We start from the raw sequence: 16,762 nt of genomic DNA on the forward strand, positions 1-16,762 counted from the left end.
CTGTTTTTATTTACTTGTAATATCTTGCCTTCACTTCTTTTCTTTATTGGGGGATTAATGGTTTACATTCAACAGTAAAATACAGTAGTTTGTGGGTGCCGGGCAGTAGCACAGTGGGTTAAGTGCACGTGGCCGGAAGCACAAAGACTGGTATAAGGATCTTGGTTCAAGCCCCTGGCTCCCCACCTGCAGGGGATCACTTCACAAGCAGTGAAGCAGGTCTGCAGGTGTCTATCTTTCTCTTCTCCTCTCTGTCTTCCCCTCCTCTCTCCATTTCTCTCTGTCCTATCCAACAACAGTGACAGCAATAATAATAATAACAGTGATAACAAGGGTAACAAAAAGGGGAAAAAATAGCCTGCAGGAGTAGAGGATTCATAGTGCAGGCACTGAGCCCCAGTGATAACCCTGGAGGCAAAATAAATAAATACATAAATAAAATAAAATACAGTAGTTTGTACATGTGTAACATTTCTCAGTTTTTCACATAGCAACTCAACTCCCACTAGGACCTCCTCTGCCATCATGTTCCAGGATCTGAACCCTCCCTCATCACCCAAGGCTTTTACTTTGGTGCAATATACCAACTCTAGTCCAAGTTCTGCTTTGTGTTTTCCCTTCTGTTTTTATTTTTCAACTTCTATGAGTGAGATCATACAACATACATTCTTCTCTTTCTGGCTTATCTTACTTAACATGATTCCTTCAAGCTCGATCCAAGATGAGGTGATGAAGATGAATTTATCATTCTTAATAGTCGAGTAGTATTTTATTGTGTATACATTCCACAACTTACTCAGCCACTTTATTTGTTGTTGGACACCTGGGTTGCTTCCAGGTTTTGGCTATTACAAATTGTGCTGCTATGAGCATAGGTATACACAAATCTTTTTGGATGGGTGTGTTTGGTTCCTTAGGATATATCCCCAGGAGAGGAATTGCAGGGTCATAGGGTAGGTTCATTTCTAGCCTTCTGAGAGTTCTCCAGACTGCTTCTTTACTTCTTTTCTAAGCCACTCCTACAGCAATTATGACTTCCAGGTCTCATTCCTATTTCCTCTCAGATATTTCCTATTCTGTTTTCCCCCAAAAGATGTCAACATTGTAGCCCCTACAATGGCCTCAGATTGTGACCTCATTTAGAAATAGAATCCTTACATGTACTTAGTTAAGGTGTAGTCTTGCAGGACGGGGACTGGATCCTAATATGATATGTCTGGTATCCTTTTTTTCTTTTACATTTTTTATTTAATCATTTTATTGAGGGTTTAATGGTTTATAGTACAGCTGTTGACATATGGGTATGATTTTTTCATCTCCATGTGTTAGGTGTATTCAAAACAGTCCCACACCCAACTTGGGTCCTTTTAAAATAATAAATAAATATATTTATTTATTATTGGATGGAGACAGAAAGAGATTGAGAAGGGAGGGGGAGATAGAGAAGGGAAGAGGTATGGGACCAGACGGTGGTACACTTGGGCTAAGCACATATAGTACGAAGTGCAAGGACCCATGCAAGGATTTGATTTGAGCTCCCAGCTCCCTACCTGCAGGGGGTTGCTTTACAAGACCTGCAGTAAAGCAGGTCTGCAGGTGTGTTTTTTCCTCTCTATTTTCCTCTCCTTTATATATATCAGTTTCTCTCTGTCCTATCCAACAAAATGGCCACCAAGAGCAGTGTATTTATAGTGTAGGCACGGAGCCCCAGCAAAAGAAGGAGAAGGAGAAGAAGAAAGGGGAGGAGGAGGAGGAGGAGGAGGAGGAGGAGGAGGAGGAGGCAGCAGAGACACCTGCGACCCTGCTTCACAACCTGTGAAGCTTTCCCCCTGCAGGTGGGGGCCAGGGGCTTGAACCTGGGTCCTTGAACACTGTAATTTGCGCGTTTAACCAGGGAGATACCACCGCCCTGGCCTCTTGAGTCTTTTTCTATCGTGATACACCAGGACCTCACTGCCCTCTCCATGTCTTCCCTTCCTCTTCTTCCCCAGAGTCCTTTGCTTTGATGCAATACACCACACCCAATTCACGTTTCTGTCCTTGCTGCTTATGTTTCACCTATAAGTGAGATAACCTGGCACTCATTGTTCTTTTTTGGCTTATCTCATTTAGCATTATTCCTTCAAGTTCCATCCAAGATGAGGTGAAGATGGTGATTCTATTATTTTTGACAGTTGAGTAGTATTCCACAGCCTTTTTAGTAACTCATCTGTTATTGGGCACAAGGGTTGCTTCCAAATTTGGGCTATTATGAATTGTGATGCTATGAACATAAATGTATATTGATCTCTCTTAGTATAAGTACTTTTGTTTCCTTTGGATAAATTCCCAGGAGAGAAATTGGAGGGTTATAGGGTAGGCCCATATTTAATGTTCTGAGAAATCTCTAGACTGTTTTCCATACGGATTGGGCCAGGTTCAGTTTCCTAACATCCTCTTTAACTTTTGTTGTATCTTTTCTTTCTTTCTTTCTTTCTTTCTTTCTTTCTTTCTTTCTTTCTTTCTTTCTTTCTATCTTTCTCTCTCTCTCTCTTTCTTTCTCTTTCTCCTTCTCCTTCTTCTTCCTTCTTTTGCCTCCAGGGTTGTTGCTGGGGCTCAGTGCCTGCACTATGAATCCACTGCTCCTGGAGGCTAATTTTTCCATTTTGTTGCCTTTGTTGTTATTGATGCTGTTGTTGTTGGATAGGACAGAGAGAAATCCAGAAAGGAGGGGAAGACAGAGAGGGGGAGAGAAAGCTAGACACCTGCAGTCCTGCTTCACCACTTGTGAAGTGACCCACTGTCGTTAAAGCTCAGGGCTCCAGCAGGCCGGGCTAGTTTCGCGGCGGTGAACAGAGACTTGGGGACACACGGCTGGGCCGGGAAGCTGTTATTTCTTTATTCACGAACAACGATTTATAAACTAACCCAAACTAATCACCACACAGCTCTGTCCTACATCCTTCTCCTCAGGTGGCAGTGCCAAGAACTCCTGAACTACGTAGCATAGGGGGTGGGGAGAAAGTAAGGCCCGAAACTAGCAAGGGCCAAACCAATTTCTCCCAGAAGTGGGGGGAAGGAGACCAAACCAATATGAAACAAACAGCAACCCACCCTACAGGTGGGGGAGGTGGGCCTCCAACCTGATCTTTAAGCAGGTCCTTGAGCTTCTTGCCATGTGCGTTTAACCCACTGTGTTACCACCTGGTTCCCATGTCTGTCCTTTCTACTGTAGGGCATTCTCACAGGTATATAGTGGCACCTCATTATTGTCTTTATTTGCTTTTCTTGGGTAATCAGTAACTTTGGACTTTTTTTTTTTCATATCTATTGGCCATCTGGATTATGAGAGCAGGAGAATCTCCCAGTTCTGGCATAGGGTGAGCTTGAAACTGAACTTAAAGCCCCTGGGATCTCAGGTAGGCAAGGTAGCGCTCTAAGAGGCTGAGCTATTTCTGTGATCCATGAATGGTCATTTGGAGACAGAGGACATGATGCAAGAGAAGATGGTCCTGTCATGCAGAGGCAGAGTCTGGAGTGAAGCATATCTGTGTTAAAGAAAGTCGAGGGTGTGGGCAGACATCAAAAGCTAGAAGAAGCATGTCTAGTCTCTAGAACTGTAAGCCTATGCATTCCTGTTTTGTATATTTTTTAATTTAGGTCTTTTATTTACTTTCCATTTTAATTTTTGATTAGTAGTGGGTTGGTTACAAGACTGTAATGTAAGATGACAGGGTATAGTTCCACAGCACACCCGTCACCAAGATTCTGTGTCCCCACCCTGCCACCTCCCAAAGATACTCACCATAGTTCTCAAAAGTCTTAGAAACAGTACTCTTGTTTGTTTTATTATTGTTATTTTCAGGTTCATGTGTAACAGTTCTCTAGACTCCACATGAGTGAAACCATCTTGTAGTTGTTTTTCATCTTTTATTTCCCTAAGCACAATCATCTTCAGTTCCATCAATTTTCCCATTCAAAAAAAAAAAATATCTCATTTATTTTAACCTGTGTGCTCAACTAGGTGCACAACCACCCAGCCCCTTATTTATTTTATTTTAATGAGAGGTAGAGATGGAGAAAAATAGATACATAGAGAGATCCAAAGAGACAGATCAGTGAACAGATAACCTCTGGCTTATGGTGGTGCTGGGGATTGAACCTGAGACCACAGAGTCTCAGGCATGAAAATCTTTTTTATAACCACTATGTTGTTTCCTCAGCCCCATTTTCCTAGCTTTTTAAGACACTTGGTTTGTGGTACTTTGACATGCAGCTAGCTTACTAAACGTACTCAATGTCCTTTGTACAAGTTTCTACAGGTAAGAGAACTAGCAAACCATCTGCTGGGTGATAAGAAACATGTATTATTCATCTTTTTTTTTTTAAATATTTATTTACTTATTTCCTTTTTGTTGCCCTTGTTGTTTCCATTGTTGTTGTAGTTATTATTGTTGTTGATGTCGTCGTTGTTGGATCGGACAGAGAGAAATGGAGAGAGGAGGGGAAGACAGAGAGGGGGGACAGAAAAACAGACACCTGCAGACCTGCTTCACCGCTTGTGAAGCGACTCCCCTGCAGGTGGGGAGCCGGGGGCTCAAACCGGGATCCTTGACTCCCGTATTATTCTTCTTAATGGGACTTCAGATTGCCCTCCAGAGTTGTGGTGGTATCAGTTCAGGCATCTACCGGCAGTGCTCCTTCACTGTTTTCTTATGCCCTCTTGATCAATGCTTGATATGAACAGATCTACCCCCCCATACCTGATACGTAAAAGCAGTATAAAAAAAACTGTATTCCTGGATTATTAGTAGTGAGCACATTTTTATGTTAATTTTCCATTTGAGCGTTTTTTTTTTTTTTTTTTTTTGTTAAACTGCCTTTTAATAAGTTCTGTCTTCCCTCAACCCTGGCGTTCTGTTTGTTTTATTCCTATTAGTTTGAATTGCTTCTCTATAAAAAAGACACTCTTATTCATTTTCAACCTCTCCTACATGAGGAAGCCCTTTAAAATATCAAGGACGTTTGTTGGATTTAATTGGTTGTCTTTTCAGCTTCCAGAGAAACGATCATAACGATATTTATTTGACCTATTGATATGAGGCACCTGTAATTGTAAGAACTTTAAAAAGCAGAGTGGTTAAATATTTTATGGGGCAGAGGAATGATGCCAACCTGCGGCTTTTGAAAACATGTTCAGAGGGTTTCTTGGTTAGAACAGCTACCATAAGGGGGTAAAGTGGTGGTCAGCTTTAGAAAGTCGACTGAGGGAAGTCGGGTGGTAGCAAAGCAGGTTAAGCGCACGTGGCGCAAAGTGCAAGGACGATGTAAGGATTCCAGTTTGAGCCCCCGGATCCCCACCTGCAGGGGGATCACTTCACAGGCGGTGAAGCAGGTCTGCAGGTATCTATCTTTCTCTCCTCCTCTCTGTCTTCCCCTCCTCTCTCCATTTCTCTCTGTCCTATCCAACAACGATGACATCAATAACAACAACAATAATAACTACAGCAACAATAAAAAACAAGGGTAAATAAAGGGAAAATAAAGAAATAAAAAAAGAAAGAAAGAAGACTGAAAGGGCCTGGGCAGTGGCATGCCTGGCTGAGCACATATGCTACCATGTGCAAGGCTCTGGGTTCAAGTTTCTGGTCCCCACTTACGAGTGGACAGTTCATAAGAGGTGAAGTAGTGCTGCAGGTGTCTTTTTTCTTCTTCCTTATCTCCTTGTTCCTTCTTGAGCTCTCTCTGTTTATATTTAATAAAATAAAAACAAATAAAATATTTATTAAAAGCAGTTTGAAGTCTTTGTGGGACCGTGTGTGTGTGTGTGTGGGGGGTAGGGCCAAGAGAGTGGACTTTACAGTATGGAAGTTGAAAGACATGCAGGATTCAGTAAAACATAACTGAACATGGTTGCATGTCAGTGGGAGAAGAAAATAAAAGCAAGGAGAGCACTCAGATACCCAGGACTGAGGTGAAAATAACCTTTTCCCATAATGACGGTAATAAGGAAGAGAAGGAAAGTAGCTAAGTAAATCAATATGACTCTGACCAGCAGAGTTTTCCAAAGTCCTTTAGAAGGAAAGAAGGCTATTTAGTCAGGTATAAATAACAGCATAGCACAGACATGAGATACTGTATCAGGAAGGCTGAAGCAGAAGATAGCATCGGGGTTACAAATTATGTGCACCTTATGCAAAGCTAACTATAAGTACAGGGTTATAAACATACACAGGCATTAGGAGACAGCTTATTCAGTAGACATATGCTTTACCATGTTGAAGACCCTGGTTGGAGCCAGGCCACCACATGACAGATACCATGCAAATGGGAGGCTTTATAAATGGTGGATGCTGTGCTGTCACCCTCCATAAAAGAAAAGTTCACTGGAGACAATGTAAGTATGGTGGCATGAAGCCTCAGTGAAAATTCTGGTGTAAAAAATGAAAGACAGGCCTGGATGGTGGTACACCCAGTTAAATGCACATAGTAATAAGTGCAAGGACCTACTCAGGCAAATTGAGTAAAGTCATGGGCCCCTTGGAATATACCTAAAATAGACTTCCTAGATTCTTCCCACACCAAGACCTTTAGTTCCATCTGTTCTATTCTTACCTTTAGGTTACTGATTATGAAACAATTTGTTCTGCTTTGTATCTTATTGCTTTTCAGCTACCAAGTTGCAGATGCTACCATGGTGCCAACCTGAATTCCCTGGGCAGACAACCTCACCAGTGTGTCCTGGAACCTCACTTCCCTAGAGCCCTACCCCACTAGGGAAAGAGACAGACAGGTTGGGAGTATGGATCGACCTGTCAACTTCCATGTTCAGTGGAGAAGCAATTACAGAAGCCAGACCTTCCACCTTCTGCACCCCATAATGATCCTGGGTCCATACTCCCATAAGGATAACGAATAGGGAAACTTTCAATGAAGGGGATGGGATACTCTGGTGGTGGGAAATGTATGGAAGTGTACCCCTTTTATCCTACAATCTTATCAATCATTAAATCACTTAAAAAAAGAATGCTATAGGGGGGCCCTTTCTCTGGCAAATATGCAATATTGATAGGTAGCAAGGAGAAAGCACACCTCATCGACTTTTATTTTTACTCCCAAAAGACAATGTCAAGGAGAGTTATTTTCAGACTGAAGGTGGAACGATGATTATGTCTGAAGACAGGTCAGGATTGGTGAGGGCATCTTAGGAAAACGTCCACCTAATCTGAATGAAGTGCATCTCAGGAAACCGAGATAACTTTTTCTTTAATCATTTTATTGGAGGATTTAATGGTTTAGAGCATAGTTATTGACACATGGGCACAAAGTCTCATCTCCCCATAATAGGTGTCTTCATAACACCCTCACCCCCAAATTAGGTCCATTTCCACTGTCATGCACCAGGATCCCAAACACCCCATGCCCCAGCCCCGTCCCTGTCCCCCTTCTCCAGAGTCCTTTGTTTTGGTCCAATATACCATACCCAGTCCAAGGTTAGTTTTGTGTTTTTCCTTTCTATTTTTGTTTAAGTTATTCCTGTGAGTGAATTCATCTGGTATTAATCTTTTTTTTTTTTTTTGGATTATCTCACTTAGCATGACTGTTTCAAGTTCCACTAAAGATGAGGTAAAAGAGATGATTCATAGTTCAGTAGTATTCCATTGTGTAGATAGACCACACTTACTCAGCCACTCATCTGTTGTTGGACATGTAGGTTGCTTCCAGGTTTTGGTTATTACAAGTTGTATGAACATAGGTATACACAGATCTTTTTGGATGGTATGTTTGTTTCCTTTGTGTATATCACCAGGAGAGGAATTGTCTGGTCATAGGGCAGGTCCACTTCTAGTCTCTGAATAGACTCCACTTCTTTTCTAAGTCACACCTACACCGATTGCTACTTCCGAGTGCCCTTCCCTTTCCCTCTTCCCTCTCAGATAAGTGAAACAGTGCCTGACTTGCTCTGGTGAGAAACTTGCATTTCAAAGGAGGTTGCTCAAATCAATGTCCTTCATAAGTGTTCGGCACATCGAGAAGGATAAACAATCCAAAATGGAATTTGAAGAATGTTCAGAAAAGGACAGTGTGGCTTGGGGTCCCATCCCCCAGCAGGGCCCTAATCCCAGGACTGTTGAGGAGTGATGGGGTTGACAAGTCATATCCTTGTAGCAGGTGCAAGGCGAGTACAGGAATGGAAAGGGAGACTGGAAGAGAGGAGAACTAAGGCCAATATGAACAGGGCAACAGTCCTGGGCATCTGGGGTCTCTTTGAGCTGATTCTGGGGAAAGGGGAGCCCGCTAGATTTTGAGGTAATACTGACTATATATACCCTAACTTCCTGAGTGACCTTGGGGGTGTTATTTCACCAATATCTCTTCTTCCCTAATGCCAAAGGCTGCAGGTACCCTGCTAGGTTAAAAGTGACTTGGGGCTTTACCTAAGCAAGAGCTCCAGAAAGCCAAGGCATGGCAGGTGTGCCAAGATTGGCTCCATATTTTCACAGTTGGGGGAGGGAGAACTAGTAAGAAGTGGGGAGAAAGGCGGAACAGCACAGTGGCCAGAGTCCCTTGGTTCCTCCTCCTGGTCCTGGGGACCTCAGGGAGCCGGGTTCAGGCAAAGGGCATCCAGGAACCCAGTGGACTAGCTCAGGTTCTGCTGTCTCTCCTGGCAAACCCTGTTGCAGCATCGAGGGACCTGAGGCGCGCCCCTCCCCCACTAGATGGCACTGAAACGCCTTGCTCGCGATTTCCAGGAGAGAGAGAGAGAGAGAGAGAGAGAGATATTGAGAGAGAGAGAGAGAGAGAGAGAGAGAGAGAGAGAGAGGAAAGAACATGGTGGAGGTGCACTCATTTTGGCTCGCAGCCCTCACTGTGCAAAGCACGATCTTTTTTGTTTTGGCCTAGGGTAGACCTTCTTCCACCTCCGGAATGAGGACCCTTGAGCAAGGGAGTGAGAGATGGTGAAAACCAGGGGTGAGCTTGAGAGTGAAAAGCCCAGGACTTCAATCTGGGTGTGTGTGTGGGGGGTGTCCCCGGCCTTTTGCAGCTCTGCCTCTTGTTAGCCTTGGGTGTCCGTGCTGGAAGGGCAGGGATGAAGTGTGTGGGGGGACCTGTACCCCCACCCTCTCAGAAAGCCTCCCCCCAAGCAGAGCCTCAATCCAGACGTCACCTAGATAAAAGCTGATCCGCACCCAAGTCTCATTGAACCCTACCTTCTTTTCCAAAAACGTTTCCTCCCCACGTTTTCAAAATCCATTACCCCCCTCCACCCCATTACAATTCTTTTCCTCTTGCCTTGAAAGAGCCAGCCACATCTCTGCCTTTATTATTATTATTTTTTCTCCCTGATGGGTTGGGAGGTAGGGGCAGGTGAATGGTGTGTGTTGGGGTGTCTGGGGCCAGCGCAGCTGGGCTGGGGGGCTGGGCAGGGGGCAGTGTCACCCCGCAGCAGAGTGTGCCAGTGGCCTGGGGGTGGGGGGGGAGGGAGCGTGTGGGTGGGACAAAGATGAAATGTCATCCGAGGGTGCCCAGGGACCCAAACCCAGGACTCAAGGAAACTTGCTTAGCCTTCTAAGAACAGTGGTGGTTTTGAGGGCATTTTCACTACTGGGGGAGAGAGGCGTGAGTGTGTGTGTGTGTGTGTGTGTGTGTGTGTGTGTGTGTGTGTGTGTTTTGGACCTGGGCGAGGCGACATGCTTACATGGGTCATAGCGCGCGTAAACATGCTACAGGAACACACACACACACACACACACACACACACACACACACACACACACACACACACACACACACACACACACACATGCGCAGACAGGCACACAGACAAGGCCCGGGGGCCGGGGTCAGGCCTCCTTCTCATCCTCCTCTCCTCCCAGCCGCCGCTGGCCCGCGAGCGAGGAGGCTTCGTCTAGTCGCGCCTGGGAAATGGTGCAGTTTATCTTTAAGGAGGCGAGAAAAAAAAAAAAAAGAGATGAAGCTCACGTTGCACGGATGACATCACTAGCTTCTGGCCGCGCGCGGGGTGCTCGGCGGTGGGTCTCCGCCAAGGCTGCAGCGCCAGCGCCCGAGCGCGCGCGCGAAGGAGCTAGACAGAGCGAGAGCGAGAGCGAGCGAGAAAGAGCGCGCGCGGGGGGCGAGAAAGAGCGCGCGCGGGGGGTGCGCGCCGGAGCCAGAGCGAGAGCCAGAAAGCGCGCGCGCGCGAAAGAGAGCGAGCGCACGAGAGCGAGCAAGAGCGAGCGAGCGAACCAGCGCGCCGGCGCCTCCCCCTCGCGCCCGCGCCCGCGCCCGCGCCTGGGCGATGCCATTCCCCGCGCCCCCGGGGCGCAGCCTGGACTCTCGCCGTCCGGTTCCCGCTCCCGCCCCCGCTCCCGCCCAGCCCGCCAGGCCCGGGAGCAGCCGCCGCCGCCGCACCTAGGGAGGAGGAGGAGACAGGCAGGGACGGCGCGGGGCTCACGCACCCCGCCCCCCGCCCGCACCTGACCGCGGGGGCCCAGGCCGGACGCCGCCGGGACCGGGGAGCCCTGAACGCCGAGCACAGACGGAGCGGCGGGGCGCAGGGGGCCCGCGGCTGGGCTAGTGCTGCAGCTTCCTCGCACGCGGGCGCGGATGGAGTGAGCCCGAGGCGTCGCGGCAGAGGCGGCCGGGCGGACAGCGCTCCGCCAAGGAGCCGGCGGGGACCCCGCGGCGTGCGCCCCGCTCCGTCGCCGCCGCCACCGCAGACCCCGGGGCCACGCCGCACCTGCCCGGGGACGCCGTCCGGGGGACCGCGCCGTCGGCCCGCATGGCGAGAGCGGAGGCGACGCGTCCCGGAGCTCGCGGGGGGCCGGCGGCCGAGCCCCTGCGCCCGCGGAGAGCCCGGCTCTGAGGGCCGGAGCCGCGGCTGAGTGGACGCGCGAGCTCCGCAGCCCCGCGCCAGCGAGGACCCCGCGCCGGACACCCCGACAGACACGCGGACACCCCGGCGGGACTCGGGCAGCCGGCCCCGCCGCCCGGGGGCTCCCGGCGCGGATGCCTCAGCTCCGGGAGCAGAGCCGCGCCTCCTGACCGCCTCCCCCTGCTCAGAGACCGCGCGGCCGGTGCGGGGGTCCCGGCGCGCCCCTGCCCGAGGAGCCAGTCCCGGGGGCGCAGGGTCCCGTTTCGCGCCGGGGCGACCGCTTCGGAAGCGCCGGGCGGGGCGGCGGCGGGAGGCGACCTTGCCCGGCGCGCGGCACCTGCCCCGGAGGAGGATGCCCAGGAGGCCGGCGGAGCGGCCCCGCAGCGGAACTTCGTAGGCCGCCCGCAACCCCGGGGGCCAGGGGGGCGCCGCGAGCCCCCTCCCCGCCCGCCCCCCCGCCCCCGCTCATCCCCAGGCTCGGCCGCCCGCCGCTTCGTCCGGGCGCGCAGCGAAGGCGCGGCGGGTCATGCCCAGGGAGTAGCCCGGCGGAGGCATGGCTGCCGGAAGGTTGCTGCTCTACACGGGCCTGTCGCTAGCGCTGTGCGCCCTCGGCATGCTGGCCGTGGCCGTGTGCTCCGACCACTGGTACGAGACGGACGCCAGGAAGCACCGGGACCGCTGCAAGGCCTTCAACACCCGCCGCGTCGACCCCGGCTTCATCTACAACAACAACAACAACTTGCCGCTGCGGGCCAGCCGCTCCCGCCTGGACCGCTGGGAGGGCCGCCTCCTCCGGGCCCGCAATCGGCGCCAGCTCTTCGCCATGAGCCCGGCCGACGAGTGCAGCCGGCAGTACAACTCCACCAACATGGGCCTCTGGAGGAAGTGCCACCGGCAGGGCTTCGACCAGGAGATCGCCGCGCTCATCCGGAAAGGTGAGCCCGAGAAGGGAGGCGAGGGGAGGCGAGGCGCCTCAGCCCCCCACCCCCGCAGTCCTGTCCCCGCCCGCCCCCACTTCCCGGGGCTCCGGGCTTGTCAGGCCCGCGGGGTCCCCGCTTCTGCAGGCCTGGCAGAGCCTGGGAGCTCGCCGAGCTCGCCGCTGGGTAGCTGGTGGTGACCCTCCGGGTGGCCAGGTTTGCCTCCCACCTGGCCTCTCGCCTTGTCTGCTGGGGTGTCCCTGGCAGCGCACGGTTCCGGTGTTAGAAATCCAGAACCCCTCATCTTCCTTCTGGAAAGGAAGAGGGTCCAGCTGTTGGACCTGTGCTGTTGGTCGGCACCCTTTACGAATGAATGAATGGCGGGTTGCGGGGAGACCCTCGTCATTTCCATCTTTATTTGAAATAGCGAAGCGATTCCCTCAAAGAAAACTGGGGGAAACCATCTCCCAGAAAAGGCCTTATTCATGCCGGAGACGTTTGCTGTAGTGCTGTGCTCTGGCAGACGTGGTGCAGACGCTGGCCATATATAAATATATAACTATACAAATATGTTTCTAAATCACAGCCCCCCCCAGAGAGTAATTCTCAGGATAATACTAAAACGGGCACTTCGGAGGAAAAACAAATTGTTCAGAAGATGTCTTTAAAGACACTCATGGCATAGCCAGCCAGTTCTTCTTCTAGCGTTTGCCCTTCTTCCGTAGCCAGTCAACAGCGTCAGGTTGAGCCTGATGTCTGCTTGTTGCTGGCTTTGAAAGTGACTGGGATCCATGTGGATTCAGTCGGCTAGGAAGGATCGTCAGTTTCCCCAATAAATGGGTACTCACGGGATGCACCACGAGAAGGTCGATCCAATGCGTCCCATCCAGCCTTAGTAAGCAGGACGCTTTTGCTGCTGCTGAAAGTGTATTTGGTATTTCAGCACCATCACAGCCATTGGACAGTCTGTTCATCTGATGCAATTTGTAAATCCGGTATGATTTATACTTTGGGGACCATCTCATTCCATTAGCCCACTAAAGGATTGGATGTGTGTCAATACAGCCAGTGTATTATTGGATATATGAGTATGGGGTTTAACGTTTGAATTTACTCTTCGGTGTAGACTAATATTGCTCGGAAGAAGGGAACATACATGCTCTCTGTGGTAGCTGCATCCTGGGAGACATTACAATTTTCTAAGTGTCTCTCTTTATTTCTCTCTCTCTCTCTCTCTCTCTCATTTTTTACTCTATTTTTCATCTTCACTAATTACCAAATCATGATGGCAAGGTGGCAGTGATGTGATTTGCAAAGGGTTTGGAGACTGATATGTAAAAACAGTCCTTAACACAGCTTCATCTCATAATGCAGGTCTGCTCCTGTTAGCAAAAAAAAGAAAAAAAATTGTGTCAACTGTTTTGATTTGTGCCGGTACTGCAGGAGATCAGAAAAGTTGTCGTTATTTTGGGGGGGAGAATTTTGTTTAAGGATGACAAGCATTGAATTTGGTCTGGGTGGCCAATCCAGATGCAGGTGAGGCAGGTTCAGAAAGAGAATTCATCTTTATTATTATTTTTTTTTTTGTAGAGTGACAAGGTATTTTTAGTTGATTTAGTTCTGAGTGTGTTACGAACATCACACTTGCTTTGCGGTTAGGATCTTGATAATCAACAGTGATCCATTTCGAGCTCTGCAACTTTGTGAAGATGCACAGGAGGTTAGATTTCAGAGCAGGCAAGGTGGGTATGAGCAGAAACAGGGTAGTTTTAGACAAAGGTAATTTTATAAAGGTCTGCAGATTCTCAGGCTCATGAATTATCTCTTCTGACATTTTCTGCTCTCATTAAAATTGGGCTGTGAGGAAGTTAGCCAGAAGTGAGGTTGAACTCATAATGAGTAATGATTGATAAATACTGGTAGGACTTGGTGAAGGACGTTCTTGAGTTCCTCCCTTGAAGGTCTTCTGGAACAAGACTAGTAGTCTTCTGCCCGCTCCTGATTAGCCCCACTTAGAAAAATGGGCATGGGATTTCTGGTTTCTGGTGGTTGGGTGGAGGACTTTGATTGCATGCAGCTCTGCTTGGCACTCCAGCTAGAAAGGTTGACATGGTTTGTGCTCCAGAGGGATTGGTTACCATAGTGACATGTTCTTCCGGTGAAGCTGGAAACATAGTGACAGGGGAAGGGATATGGGGAAGAATGTACAACATTTTGACTTTATCGACTGATTTTTAATTGCAGCAACAGAAAATGGACATGGCACAGCAGGGGGATTGAATACATGGATACCTAGACTTGGCAGGGCATTGTATTTCACTTGAACTAATGGAAACGCTGCTCCCCATCACCCAAAACACAGCAATCACTGTCGGTGGCAAGCACTGCTTACCATGGCTGTCTCTGTCCGTTTGACATTCTTGGTAGGCCTTATTGAGATAGATAGCATGCCAGCCATACGAATCTTGAGAGACTTAAGGTCACTATCTTTATTTTTTATCCTTCAAACATGATCTTTGAAACCAGAGCTTCATTTCATAAAGCAGTAATAGACACAGCTGGGAAATAAGTGCATCTTTTGTTAGACTTCACGGGCAATTCCAGTCAAATGCAGAATATAATTCTGATCACTGTTCTTCCTCAATGGGAAGACTTTATAAGAAATCTTCCCATCCATTGATATTGCTAGATTTAGACTTAGGGCTTCTTAGGGAAAGATTTTTTTATCTGATAGTATCCCATAGTATCCTCAAGAGATGTCGTAGACTTTTGTCTTTTTTGAGGCATGCTAGGTTGAAATTCTGGGAGATACGTGTTGGGGAAGGGGAGAAGAGAACCAGAGAAAACTTTTGTCAGTGTTATGGGAAAATTAGAGATTTATCTAAATGATTATATAGTTCCAGAGAACTTAATAATTTGTTAAATCAGTCTTCATTACATTAGAAAGTGCTGTTTGTGCATTTAAAAATAAAACTGCATGACTAATAAGAAAACAAATGCCACGTCTCTATCTGATTTGAAGATAAAGTTCTTTGGATTCATGTTTTCTCTGAAATTCATTTCTTCAATGTCCTTCTACCTGGGCTGTCCTTACAAATAGACATGCCTCATCACTGTATGTCTGTCTCAGTCAACTACAAGTTCCTGGAGGTCAGGAGAGCTGATTATTTGTAAAACACATTTATCAGATGCTTGGCACTTGGGAAATACCTTACACAAATTTAGGTTCATGGAATGTGTTCGTCAAGAGCTTATTCTAATTGTGGGAACTCTCAGTGTGGGGACCTGAATAAAGGATTAGTCAGAAAATTGGGAAGAAAAAGGAAATAAAGCAGCGTGTCTTGTAGGGCAGGTTAATGCTGCAACAGATGCCATATAACTTATTTAACAAGTAGGATTTCTTGAACAAAAGCTTTTCTGAAGAACAAGGGAAACAACCCCTCATATCTTATGGTTTTGTCAATGTTTCCTTTATTTATAATGTTTATTTATTTTATAAGTAAAATAATAATAAGAAAAGTGGAATAAAATAAAATAACCTCTCCGTTAAAAAATAATAAAAAAGAAAAAGCAGTGTTTCAATATGAAAGCAGTTGAAGAAACTTGTTGGGAGAATCAAAGTGTCTCCCTCCTTTTCAAGAACATATATATTAGTGAATTAATAAAGGTTTGTGCAATTGTAAGAAAAAAGAAAGAACAAGGGAAACATAGTGGTTGTTATTTAAAAAAAGCTTTTTTTTTTGGTAATATATCATTGAACAGACACTTGTCACCCACAGCCATTAGTGTTCACGTTAGATAAGATTTTAATTATCTTCCCTTCGAAGGGAGGAGTTGGAAGAGAGCATCACAAGGATGAGCTCTCCTTGAATCCCTATGTTACCATGTCTGGACACAGATAGTCTTCTCTTCTCGCTTTCAGCCTCACCCATGTCTCTCTCGTAAGTCACTGCAAATAATGGGGGCAGATCAATGACAGGCTCAGTTTCTGAAATCCAAGAGACTTCCAGGCCCTAGCAGAAGGATTTTATTCCAGGGAACATGGATAGTCTTTGATTTCTACTGAGAGGTTAATATGGCTTGAAATAAACAGACCTTCAGCGGAACCTCCAAGAATTCTTATCATTTGAACATAATACGCTTTATAATAGTATTTGATCTGTTTAGTTTCCATAGCATAGAATAACCGGCAGTATTCTGAAGCTGATTTTTAATAAGAGGCCGCACATATTCACGGAACAGTAACGCAGCCAGTAAATATCTTTTGCATGCATGTTGTGTGTGAGGCACACATCACTGAAGTGAAGGGCTGAATGAGATCTGGCCTTGGAACCCACATAGCCTGTCTCTGTCACAGAGAATAGATAACTGCAGGATGAGGAGTACAGACACAGACTGAGGAAAACACAGAGGAGGTCTTCGGTGGACGATGATGTGGCAGTGAGGTGAAGGAAGGTGGGGAGGGAGGGGCTGGGGGAAGTTGCCTGGGAGACATTAAATACAAATGAGATTTTGCTGAAATTTGGAGGTGGGTGGGAGGGAGGGTATCTCAGGCAAGGAGGCCAGCAGATGCTTAGCCATGGAGGTGTGAAACAGCAGTTTGTTCTGTGAGCAGTGATTTCTGGGTTGAGGGGAGGAGCTAACCAGGATTGGGAGTTATGCAAGGGCCACATCAGGGAGCTTGTACAATCAGTCTCCCTATGACTGCTGCTCAACAAGGAAGCCACTAACTGCACGTGGCTATTTAAATTAAAAAACAACAACTATGCTTGGTCAGGAGATAGCTTAGCAGTTAGAGCACATTGCCTGCCAAGTCTGAGGTCAATCCCTAGCCCCTCCTGGGAGCACCATGCACAGCACCAAAGGAAACTCCATCACTGGTGGAGCAGTGTTGTAGTATCTCTCATACTGTCTTCTCATTTTCGCTCTAAGAATGAAAATATTGGACTGGAGAGGTCACATGAGGGTCTCACAAACATGTTCATTCCTT

At 47.6% G+C, this 16,762-nt stretch overlaps 1 protein-coding gene across 1 annotated transcript; it reads left to right on the plus strand.

Annotated features, from left to right (window-relative positions):
- Positions 1 to 11,408: 11,408 nt before the first annotated feature.
- Positions 11,409 to 15,457, plus strand: TMEM178B (transmembrane protein 178B). The gene is made up of 2 exons (XM_060196710.1): positions 11,409 to 11,790; positions 14,017 to 15,457. The coding sequence occupies exons 1-2, from the start codon at positions 11,409 to 11,411 to the stop codon at positions 14,094 to 14,096; spliced, it is 462 nt and encodes a 153-aa protein (XP_060052693.1). The 3' UTR covers positions 14,097 to 15,457.
- Positions 15,458 to 16,762: the final 1,305 nt, after the last annotated feature.

The sequence above is a fragment of the Erinaceus europaeus genome, chromosome 8 (assembly GCF_950295315.1).
Source record: "Erinaceus europaeus chromosome 8, mEriEur2.1, whole genome shotgun sequence".
Taxonomy (NCBI): Eukaryota; Metazoa; Chordata; class Mammalia; order Eulipotyphla; family Erinaceidae; genus Erinaceus; species Erinaceus europaeus.

Coding starts and splice junctions, on each gene's coding strand:
- TMEM178B (XM_060196710.1), top strand. CDS start 11,409: ATGGCTGCCGGAAGGTTGCTGCTCTACACGGGCCTGTCGCTAGCGCTG. Junction 11,791..14,016: donor CGCCGCGCTCATCCGGAAAG/GTGAGCCCGAGA, acceptor TTTTAATTGCAG/CAACAGAAAATGGACATGGC.